At 38.1% G+C, this 12226-nt stretch overlaps 1 protein-coding gene across 6 annotated transcripts in view; it reads left to right on the top strand.

The window, feature by feature from the left end:
* Window positions 1–3806: 3806 nt before the first annotated feature.
* The window catches only part of LOC125351633 (ABI family member 3 binding protein), a 192447-nt gene continuing 184027 nt past the window's right edge, over window positions 3807–12226 (top strand). For all 6 annotated transcript variants that reach the window (XM_048346517.1, XM_048346514.1, XM_048346515.1 and 3 more), the window contains exon 1: window positions 3807–3960. In XM_048346517.1, coding sequence (XP_048202474.1) covers window positions 3882–3960 — 79 coding nt within the window. In that variant the 5' untranslated portion in view covers window positions 3807–3881. The remainder of the gene's footprint in view (window positions 3961–12226) is intronic.

The raw sequence follows: 12226 nt of genomic DNA, 5'->3' as shown, positions 1-12226 counted from the left end.
CAGAAACAAATTAAAGCAACTTACAAAATCACATAAATGAAGACTCCAAGTAAAATAAGCAAGAAGTAAGGGTGGGGATGAAAATTAGAGCCAAGAATGATGTCAAGCAATGCACATAGCAAAGACCTATATACACTTAGCATGGGTGGGGGACTTAGTTGGCTCTGTTTTTCTAGTAGTTTCCACAGAGAAACCTGGTTACCACGTCGCCAAATAAAGATAGTTGCAATACATAAAAAAATTCTCAATGGCTTTTTTTTTTTACATAAAGAACAGTCAACATTTCCTCTAGAGTGTTTAAAAAATGAATAAGTTGTGTGCCAGTGGCTTGCACCTGTAATCCTAGCTAGTCAGGAGGCTGAGATCTGAGGATCATGGTTTAAGCCAGCCTGGGCAGGAAAGTCTGTGAGACTCATCTCTAATAAACTACTCAGAAAAGGCCAGAAGTAGCGCTGTGAGTCAAGTGGTAGAGTGCTAGCCTTGAGCCAAATAATCTCAGGAATAGTGACCTGGACCTGAGTTCAAGCTCCAGGACTGGCACACAGACACAAAAAAGAATGCTTAGCAGTTCTTTGACTATATGCAGTAGAGGATTTGGGCCAAGTCTTACAGTGGACTTCATTGTAGCTATTATGTGAAAACACTATACTAAAGCTAATGAGATATTTTAAAGTAGGCCAACACTGTTGTCAAGACTATGGTTTTACTTTATGTGCAAGTTAACATTCATAGGTCCTGACTACTAGCATGAGATATAAGACTCCTGGGTCAAAGACAAAGGGTAGTTTATCACTTACAGCAACAGCAGTAAACTGAATGTCCACCTTTTCTATCTGCACTAAGAATCCCAGTTCCTATGGGACAACATAGATAGGTATAGGTAACACCTGCATATACCCTGGGCTACATTGTAGAAGAGGGCCAGTAAGCTTAGGGAACTTGAAATAAACATGGATTTTGTTTGACCCAGGGACATTACCTTTAGGAGTTAGAAAACAGTTCTTTCTTCAAGGCTATTTGCAAAAATTTAATCCGGAGCACAGGGAATTAAATGTCTCTGCTCATAAAATACATAGAAAATTGAGGAATCATTGGAGAACTGACTTTCAACAATTATTTCAAGGTCATAACTTAAGCATTCGCTGGATTATCCTAGGCTAATTTTTAGACAATTTGCAGGAATTGATGAGTTACATTTCCTTTGATACTCATCATTTACTAACATCTCTATTCTAGACACTGAGGATAATGATAAACAAAAAAAGCAGTCTCTGTAATCACCAAGAGATTACAGATAAGTAAAAGAGATTACAGATAAGTAAAAATATATTTTTATGTGCTTTTCAAGCCATTTTCCCATGTTTCTTCAACATGATTTTTGTTTTTACAAACATAAGTGACAATGAATTACATAGTCTATCATCTCCCAAGTGTCTGGAATTTAGCATTTCCACATTTCAAATAAAACACAATACTTGAAGAGAACTTTGAGTGGAGTTAGGTTGTGCATCCCCGCATGGAGGCACAAATCATTATAGTGTCTTTTCCAGGGCCCCAAGTTCAGGTTTTTCTAGAGGATAGCCTACAACATGATCCAATGAAGAAAGGTGCGATGCTTTTATTTCAGGTAAGGAGGCATTTCTAGTTCTCCTGGAACATTTCTATCCTTCTGTTTGGATTGAGACAATGACAGAACAGAAAACTATTTATTGAGAAGGTGAAATGTCTTGTCTGAGACAGTCCTCTTTTTAAGTCATTACTCTTCCCTGGCTGGAAGAAAGCTCTGATACTGTCAACATCTTCACTGAATTGCTCATTTGCCTTCCTAGCAAAGGTAATGTAATCATCTTTTCCTGACCAAACAATCAGAGATTTGCTTTTATTTCATTACTAACCAGCCAGCTCCAAACTGCAAATCAGGACTTCTAATGTGGGTCAGACTTCCTTGGCTGACCAAGCAGAGTCTGATCTCTGAGTTCCATTAGCTAATTCACACCCCTTCGCACACACACTGTTCTGAGGAGTTAACCTTCTTCTTCAACATTTCTGCTGGGTTTGTTCCCTTAGAAAATCTGTCGTTTCCTGCTAACACCGTGGCCCCATTGGCTTGACTTGATGTTAATGGCATATAGAAGCAGGACTCACAGGGCCAGCTGGATGAATGTCCAAATTCAGGTTTGAGGGAGCTGCCTACTCAAGTAGAAAATCAGAGATGAAAAAGCCCTGTTAAATAACCCAGTCCCTTCCGTAGCTCCTGCCAGAGCATTCTTATGGTGCGAATGTGGACCAGGCCAGCTCCAAATGACTTTAACAATGTGCTCTTTGCACTCTTTGGAGGACAGGGCTGTCTCTTCAATTTTTATTTTGCTAAGTTGCTTACCTAGAATTTCTTTTTGAGCAGTGGCTTCCATTTCTTTCTTAATGCTTTGATTCAGCTATAGAAACTTCTAATAAGCCATTTTCAAAGAGTCAGTATAAACAGACAAAGAACATTTAAAATGCTTTCATAAAGCACTGGGTATTTCACAACACCCAGCCACTCTAGTATCTGTGTTCAGGACTCTGATATTGGGAGTAGGGAGAAGTTAATGCATCCAAGGAGTATATTAAACTAAGGGCTTTACTATTATTGTCATTTATTATTTTTGTTTGCAATAACATCATTTAATAAATTCTGCCTGTGTGAAACTCCTGCTAGCAAATTTATGAAATTGATAGTCTCTATTTTATAATTTAAAGTTTAGTAATTAAGACTAGAAGTACAGGGGTAACATTGTCTGCTTAAAATGCCATCTCTATTGCTTCTTGGTGCTATGACCTTGGGCCTTTCATCTCACCTCTCTAGGCTCAGTTTTTCTACCTGTAAAGTGAGACAACAATGCCTTCCTCATAGGTTGTTTGGAGGAATAGATGATGTAACTTATGTAATTGCTTAGACCTTTATCTATTCCGAGAACTGAAATGTAGTCAACGTTGATGAAATGTTGAAGAAGTTTGTTAAAGGCACCTTACTAGTAAGTGAGATCTAAATTTAAAATCTTATCAGTTCTATTCCAGAGCTTTCAGATCACTAGTCATTAAATTATTCTTATTTCATCAGGATGCTTAACCTTTCTGAGCCTCAGTTTTGTCACTGGTAAATGGGTATAACACCATAGCTCCTACACAGTCACTCTATCAAATGCTGTTTCAGAACCCAGATCATGGTAAAAATCAGCTGGTAATGTGCTGTCTTTAATGTCTCTGTCTTTATATCCATAGCTACAGAATATCTGTATGTATATTTGTGTACATAAATGTATGCCACACCTCTGCTACATATATTGTAGAGCAGTATAGACCTATAATTACTCTTAAACAGTTTCCCTAAAATACTAGAACTGCAGAGTAGTTCAAAATATAGTATTATGAACTTACTCCCATTAAAAAAATGAATTGGATTGGTTCTCTAGATAATTTAAAACAGTTTCCTTCTTCACAAGGTCTCATTTTATATTTTTAACATCCTAATGGTTTTAAGTGTGTATTTCTCTCAACTCAATAAAATAGTTCATCCAATGTTTCAAAATTGTCTTATAAATACTTCAAATTCCACAAACATAGATTGGCCATAATTTCAAATTTGTATCACAGAAGGAAGAAAAGAGACAGGCAGAGATGTGATTTTTTTTTCTGTTGTGCCTGGTGTGTGTGTGTGTGTGTGTGTGTGTGTGTGTGAAAGGGTGTGATGTCATCGTGTCTCCACCCCTTGTGAGTAAGCCCACAGCACAGCTAAGTACAGCCGCCTGCCTCTGTCACTGGAAGACAGTCCACTTAAATGCAGCTCCAGAATTGCGAGGCTTCCACCAGCAGCACTCCCTGTGTGAGGTGGCCAATGCAACATGCTCTCCAGCTTGGGGTGTCTACTTCTCTGTGGAAGTATTGCACTTGCCCTGGGAAATGCACAGAAATTGCCAAAAGGCAAGTAGCTCCGACATTTTATGTTTTAAAAATAATACTAACGGATGTGTGTGTTTGACTGTTATATTAAATATGATATGTTTTACAATATGAAGGGGTGGAGTTATGTTTCAGAAAGTCCAAGGGAAGGGAGGGTGTCTCTTAAACTTCTACTTTCCCCCTTCCTACTGTTCAATTGCCCATAACTTTTTCTTATGTTCAGAGGAACCTGAATGGTATAATATGTAAGTACAGTATGTGTATATTGAAGGATATTGTGTGAGTTTTTAGAGCTTGTTAGAGACTTTTTTGGTGCATTTATTATCTTCCCGAGACTAAGCCAGTATTTGCTTACAGTTTTTAAAAAAGCAAGTTGTGAAACTGGAAATCTTTGTCATAAATCTCAAATGTACCTGATCACCAGGCAGGTCAGACCCAAATACAGCCATGAGCTAAGCAGCAGGCACCTCTCTGGGGGGAGTTTGGAAGAGTTTGAGCTGAAGGGGACACTCCCCCTCCTTCTGTTTAAATTGCTCTTTATTTTGGTGTTGGTATTTTGTTTACAAGTGACAACAGAAAGAAATTAAAAATTTTTGAACTTCGACCCTACAAGCAACCCTTTGAGCCCATTAGCACTAAAACACGAGGTTCTTGCCCCCATCCTGTCTTTGAGCATAAATGTTGCATGCAGTTTAATTCCTTTGCAGAGGCACTTATCGAAGCCAATTCCAGGTCTGCAAAGGCTTTTTATGGCTACAGACTGCAGTAGTCAGCAGGATTATGAAAAACAGTCTGGAATTTAGCGTACAGTTATGATGGAAACGATTGGACACAATTCAGAGCATAGTATGCATAGAGTAAGAAAGAAAACTTGTTAGTATCAGAAAATCCAAAAGATCGTGTCTTTATTTTCTCTCTAGTGAGTTCACTTCACGATCATTTTGTCTCAAATGAAAAGTGTCCTTTTGTTACTTGATAAAGTGAAACTTGAATCTAGAATGATGTGAACAGCAGTTACAACAACACGAAAGCTTAAATTGATCTTCTCAACTCAGAGCAAATAATGATGCAAAGAAATAGTAAAACAAGCACTCTAAGATCTTTTCCTTTTCTTCTACCAAGAGTTTTTTGATCCTTTATCACAGTGAGCTGTGATTTAACTAAAGTGTGAGCCATAGACATTCAGAATTGATTGTTCATATTGATGAAGGAGTTAATGACCACATCCCACTTGAGAGGACTCTTGGCATTTTTTCAGTCTCAGTACTTACAGATGATTTGATTTGATTTTTGTGTTTGCTGGGTAGGGAAAAAAGCCAACATTTAGTTAGTACAAACTGCTGTGAATTCCAAGTGCTTTCATTAGAATGGTGCAATCACTGCTTGATGCAATTTGCCTTTATTTGTAATGGTAAAGAAAAAACAATAAAACAGTCAAAAATAGCCACAAAACTTTTGCATATTGTTTATTGTACTGTTCGTCAGATTCTTTTTTTTTTTGGCAAGTCCTGGGGCTTGGAGTCAGGCCCTGGGCACTGCCCCTGGCTTCTTTTTGCTCAAACTAACATTCTACCACTTGAGTCATAGTGCCATTATGGCCTTCTCTGTTTATGTGGTACTGCGGAATTGAACCCAGGGCTTCATGCATGCAAGGCAAGCACTCTACTGCTAAGCCACCTTCCCAGCCCTCAGATATGTTGTTAGTTGGGTTTCTCTTGTAAATTTAAAACACATCTATAGTTTTGGTAATTTGACAAATGAAGCCCCATCAAATTATAATGATTATAAGTGTTAGGCCTTCTTGTACTTAATGTTTTTTCTTTATTATGGAAGCTACTGAATAACTTTTTGTACCTGAAGCCACCTTTCACAAACTGGGTTCCAGGAAAAGGTGCATTTTGGTGCAGTGGCTGAGAGAGGAGAAAGGCAGCATGTGTGTTTTGAGTGTGTGTGTGTGTGTGTGTGTGTGTGTGTGTGTGTGTGTGTGTGTGTGTTTCTGCTCCTGGAGCTTGAACTTAGCGATTTGGCTCTGTCCCTGAGCATCTTTGTGCTCAAGGCTAGTGCTCTACCACTTGAGCCACAGAGCCACTTCTGGATTTTATTGGAGATAGGAATATCATGGACTCTCCTGCCTGGGCTGACTTCAAACTGAGATCCTCAGATTTCAGCCTTCTGAGTAGCTAGGATTACAGGTGTGAGCCACCAGAGCCTGGATGATGCTTTGTCTTTTGTGGGGGAGTCACAATAGATGCTAGCATTTTATGGTTCTGAACATTTTTCAGTTAAGAAATCTATCCTGATTTTTCAACCTACTGTTTCTCAAATACATTTGGTGGATAATTCCTCTTTTCAGTAGAAAGCTTCCATGTCTTCTACTGGGCTTGTCCATTATAAAATACATTTGAAGAAATGGTTTGCTAAAAATAAAAAAAAATCATGTACATCTTCCTTTCAATTCTAAGCTAAATACTACCAGTGATTTAAGAAGAATATACAATCTGGAAGCTAGAAAAGTCATTATTTTTTTAATCATATCTAGTGGTCTGGAACTTTGGATTTATGGACCACTACAAATATAAATATACACATATTTTTATAGCTTTTTTTTCTCCAGAGTTGAGGACCGAACTCAGGGCCTTGAACTTGCCAGGCAAGTGCTCTTCCACTGAGCTAAATCCCCAACCCCTACACATATATTTTAATAGCAAGAAGGCTCTACTATGTGGCTTATAGTTGGTACTTGCCATGTGAGAATGCTCAAAGTGAGGAAAACTCCTTGTGGTTCATAAAAGTGAATCAAAGATTTATAAAATAAGTGTGTTTAATTACACAAATAAGTTCATCATCCTTATTCTTTGTCACAGACTGGTTAAAAATTTACCACAGGGAAACAGCTGGAAAACACCATTTATCTTCTAAATAAGGATACCCAGACTGGGTGTGATGGTGTATGTTACACTCCCAGATATCCGAAAAGCATTGATAGGATTGCCATCAGAGGCTGGCCCTGGACAAAAGCTTCAGACATTATTGGAAAGATAACTAAAATAAAAATGGTTGAGGGTGTGAGTCAAGTGGTAGACTAGGTAACTGCCTAATGAATTTGAGATCTTGCATTAAAATCCAAATACTGCCAAAAAGAAAAAAAAAAGACATTGAAGGGTAGGGGAGATTTAGGGACTTCCCATGGTAGTTGCAGAACCAGGAATGGACACTGAGTTTCTGGTTCAGAATCCTGCTTCTTGCCAGGTGAACAGGCTTCCATTCGAACCTCGGATTCATATTCTGCAGTATACCTGGGAATGCCATCCTTCCCTTAAATAGAATGATTTCTTATACAATTATAAAGGTTCACCTTAATTATCAAGAATTTATCAACATCTCGTGTACATATATATGTATTTGGTTATTTACAAGCAATCACTTTTTACATGTCATATCTATTTGTGTACATATTCACCTAACTCATTATAAAAAGTAAAGTGTCAGATTTTTTTTTCTTATCTTTTTTTAAGGCTTAAAGCTAGAGACTATTGCTAATGTATATTTTATTTTCTTTACAACTTAAGATGTTTTTGGCAAGTTATTGAACTTTGTTATGCCTCAGGGTTTTTTTTCCCTATCTCAAACAATGGAAAATAAGACAGATGATGGTGGTTCATTCTTGCAATCCTAGCTACTCAGGAGGCTGAGATCTGAGAATCATGTTTAAAAGCCATCTTGGACAGGAACATGTGTGAGACTGTGTCCACCAAAAAAGCTGTAAGTGGAGCTGTGACTCAAGGGGTAGATCACCAACCTTGAGCAAAAGCAGCTCACATACATCATAGTGCCCAGGCTCTGAGTTCAAGCCCCAAGACTGGCACAAAAAAAATGAAAATAATGATATCTATTGTACAGTATTTTAAGGCTGAATGGAATACAGCTTTTAGTATTGAGTCTAATGTGATAGGTATTCAATAAACACTGGGTCAAAGTGGTTTCAAATTGAAGATATATACACACCAAACAATGTATGACCTTATGTTGGGACTAAAAGAGCAATGCTTTTAGGTCACAAATGAGGTTGGGTGTTCTTGGTGGAAAAATGGGGTAAGATTGTTCAGAGCTGCCTTATGTGGCTTGAAATAAGGGAAGGTATCTACCATTTTGTGGCCTGACCATTGTGTACCCACATGGACAAACATTACCCTTCTTGGAAAGCTATACCTTTGCTTTACGGTCTACTTTTCCATGGAGATTCATGAGGCTCCATAGCTCATAGCTCTTCTGGAGAACAGTTAGGCCATAACACACAGGTCCTTCCTAGAGAAGGATGATCAATCACATTGTGCCGTACTTCACATAGCTCCTTGTTCCACCTACCTTTCAGAATCTTTATTCTTTGTGCTAGAGAATTTTTTTCTCCCCTAGCATATGCACTAAAGTTAAATCTCAGAGAACAATATGGGGTGAAGGGTAAGGAAAATCACAGAGTTTCCAAGATACAAGTGCAATAATATGGCACACGGGCATGAGGCTGAGGGAATTAGCTCCTTGTCTATTACTCCAAGGGTGGGGATGACATTAAGCAGATGGACAGATGATTTGACAATAACAGTAACCATTGCGGCTATTCACTACTACCATTAATATTCAGTTATCATTCACATAAACAACATTCGTTGAGCGCATAGTGCATAGGTCACTTAGTACTGTAAGTTTTATTATCTTTAAGTAGTTATACAAAGGAGTTGCCATTTCACAAAGCTGTTTATGAATACAATGCATCTTGGTCCCTTCCAATATTCTCCTTCATCTCTCTTCTATCCACACCTCTCTCAGTCTACTTTATTTTGTAAGATGTAAATGGAATTGTTTTTACTGCATTTACCCCTTCTCCGTAGTCTTAAGGTAGAGAATAGAATTAAGAGCACTCTTATAAAATGCATATTACTTCCATTTTAGAGAGCAGTAGATTATATATACCTTCCAGTGTTTAAATAATTTGCTTCAACTCATACAGCCAGAGAGGCAAAAAAAGAACAACAACAAACCCCAACACACCCACCTTTTAATGTTAATCTACTATAAGCTTCTTGCTCCATGGAAACCTATACTGATTTATTCACATAACCATTTATCTCCTATGCACATGTAGATTTCTGAGTCTGAGGAAACACAGCATGGTGGCTGTCTTTAAGGTGCTAACCAGTTAGTGAGGCGATGGGTGGGAAGGGATAATTCCAGGAGAGTGAGGTCCTCCTCCAAATTGGGTGAAGTACAAAGAACTTGGAGAAGAGCCAGAAGGACCCAGTCTAGACTGGATGTGTCAAGAATTATGAGAGACTCTGAAGGAGAGGTCTGAGGGACAAACATGATTTGGGGCAAGGAGGTGTTTGGCTAAGAGGTCAGGGACCTTCCCAGTGGAAGTAGCTACAGGGCCAGAGTCCCTGGGACACCTGGGAGCAGAGCTCAGGGATTAGTAAAGCATCACAAAAAAAAGCCAAGACTGGAAATCTACCCTAGATGCAACTGCACCTTCCTTGTCTCCATCTGACCCAACTCCTCAAGATTCATTACCTCAAGATTCATTGCGACAGAGGAAATAGACTGTTGTCTTTGGAAAGGCGGCCTCTTACATCTTGTTCTGTAAACTTTCCAGTCATTCACCTGGGGGCTGGCCCTCCTTCTCATGGAGCCCTCCCCACCTCACTATGACAGAACAAGAATGTCTCATTCTCAGAGCCCAGTCAATGTCTCCAAAGGGTGGCTGATACTTGTGAGGGCTCAGAAGGTGGAGAAATGATTGTGACTAGATGGATTTCTGATTTCATCTGCATAGTATATAATTATGTGATGACAGAAATGTACTAAAGAGTATGTTAGTTCTATAGACTGTTCAATCAGGCTGTGACATAAAAAACTTTAAGGAATCTTAGTATCTTCCCTTCAGATTTTTAGGGTACAGGAGAACACTTGATAATCTAATTGTGTATAATGGCAATGAAGGTTTAAATGTACATGTTAAATTCTGTATAAAAGTAATGGAGGTTTAAATGTAGATGGTAAATGGTTTATTTAAAGCAAGAGCAAGGTGTCTATGGAAGTGATTCATGGACATGATGTAATAAATGAAAATATTTGTTCAAATGATCAAAAAAGTAAAAAAATGAGGACTACAGAAAACAGTGCTTTAAACAATACATTTTATAAAACTAGCACATACAAATATAACCATAAGTTTTTTTTATTCTTTAATTTTTTATTTTTTGCCAGTCCTGGGGCTTGGACTCAGGGCTGAGCACTGTCCCTGGCTTCCTTTTGCTCAAGGCTAGCACTCTGCCACTTGAGCCACAGCACCACTTCTGGCCATTCTCTGTATATGTGGTGCTGGGGAATTGAACCCAGGGCCTCATGTATATGAAGCAGGCACTCTTGCCACTAGGCCATATCCCCAGCCCTTATTCTTTAAAATTTTTATTGTCAAGGTGATGTACAGAGGGGTTACAGTTACATATGTAAGGTAGTGAGTACATTTATTGTCAAACTTGTTACCTCCTCCCTCATTTTCTCCCACCTTCCATCCTCCCTTACCCCCCCTCCCAGTTGTACAGTTAGTATACAATGTATTGTCTTAATTTTTTTTTTACAGTTTCATACATTAGGCCATGGGTACGATAGTTTAAAAAAATTATTTATTATGTATTACTATATACCAGTCATGATGTTTAATGGTGTGTTAATGTGAATTTACTATTTTCTCAAGGAATGTGCTAATTATTTGTTGCTGCATAACAAATTTCTATAAAGTTATCAGCTTAAAAAGACATTTATTGTTTCTAAGTTGCTAAGGGTTAGGAGTCAGACTGGCTTAGCTAGATCCTCTGCTTCTAGGTTTTCCACAAGGCTTCTGTGAAAGTTCTAGAACTGGGGGTCTCATCAAGGTTTGACTGAGGAAGAATTCACCTCTAAGCTCCCATGATTGGGAGAACTGTTCTCTTGGAGGGCCATTGAGCTGATAGCCATACAGTGGCCCGAAGTCACCTCAGTTTTACAATGACCATTTGCTTCACCAAATATATGAGCCCAGAAGTGTCTTCAGGCAAGATTGATGTTAGATTTTATGCTGCCGAATGGTAGAAGTGAAGGCTCTTTTACTATAGCCTCTTGTTTAAAAGGAGCTCAAAGGACAGAGGCGATTGCACACTTGTGTTATCTTGATTCTACACACCACAAAATGCTCAATGCCTGCTTGAAACCACTAGATGATATAATGGAATGATGAACACATGAAGTCTAACTTTAGAGGAAGCATTGTTGTTTGAACATTCACACTCCTCCCCTTCCCACAGAATTCTACCATGAGTGGCAGATGGTCAACAGGCAAAGTGCTAATTTGTTGGATTACAGGATTAGATTTAGTTCTAGAATTATCCTTGAGAATTGTGATAAGTATCTTAAGAATGTAAAGGTTAATACTAAGCATCCAACATAAATCTTGCTATGGTATTCAGGAGTCTAGTCAGTCCCTAGATTATTTTAAATTAGACTCCATCACATGTGATTGACCTGTGTGTCTAAGCACATGAAACAAATTCCCCTAAAAGAGAAAAACTACTTTCACTTGATGCTACCATCTCTGGAAGAAGAACAAATAAGAAAAAAAATTGTATTCAAGTAATGAAGAAATATTAGGAATCAACACTGAAGTTCTTTATAAGAACTTTATAAGAAAGGCATTTTGGTAACATTAGTGGTTATTGGAGTAAGTGGAAGAATAAACTGTAAGTTTGAGTTAGATTTGTGTTTGGGTAAAGGGGGTATACTTTTATTACTAGATAGAATGGAAGCTACCTAGAAAGTTAAAGGAGTTTTTCTCAGATTTTGTTTGGTGTTAATAAAACAACATTTGTTCCACAGGCTCTCAGGAAGCAAAAATAATTTTATAGAGTACAAAGAAAATATTCTCAACATGATGTCATAACCTTGTAGAATGTTTGATAATACTTTTCTTTGCCTAGTCTCCTGTGCTGGAATGGTTTCAGTGGCCCAGGCATATGGCAGGTTGGTTCTGATGTCTCAGGATATCTTTGAAAAGTTTTGTGCACAGTAAGAAAAAACCAGAATTCTACTCCATGTTAATATAGCTGGATAGAGTTTTCCATAAAAATACCATGGATATTGTAGGTTTCTTCAACCTGACAACACCTTAATATTCAATCCCAGTGGTTTTGATACGAATGTGGAATTCTTAGATAAAAATCTATGAAGTCTGCTTAGGGCTCTTCCTTGCTGAATTTTGAAA

The sequence above is a fragment of the Perognathus longimembris genome, chromosome 5 (genome assembly GCF_023159225.1).
Source record: "Perognathus longimembris pacificus isolate PPM17 chromosome 5, ASM2315922v1, whole genome shotgun sequence".
In the NCBI taxonomy this organism is placed as follows: domain Eukaryota; kingdom Metazoa; phylum Chordata; class Mammalia; order Rodentia; family Heteromyidae; genus Perognathus; species Perognathus longimembris.
This window is presented reverse-complemented; position numbering and strand designations above follow the sequence as displayed.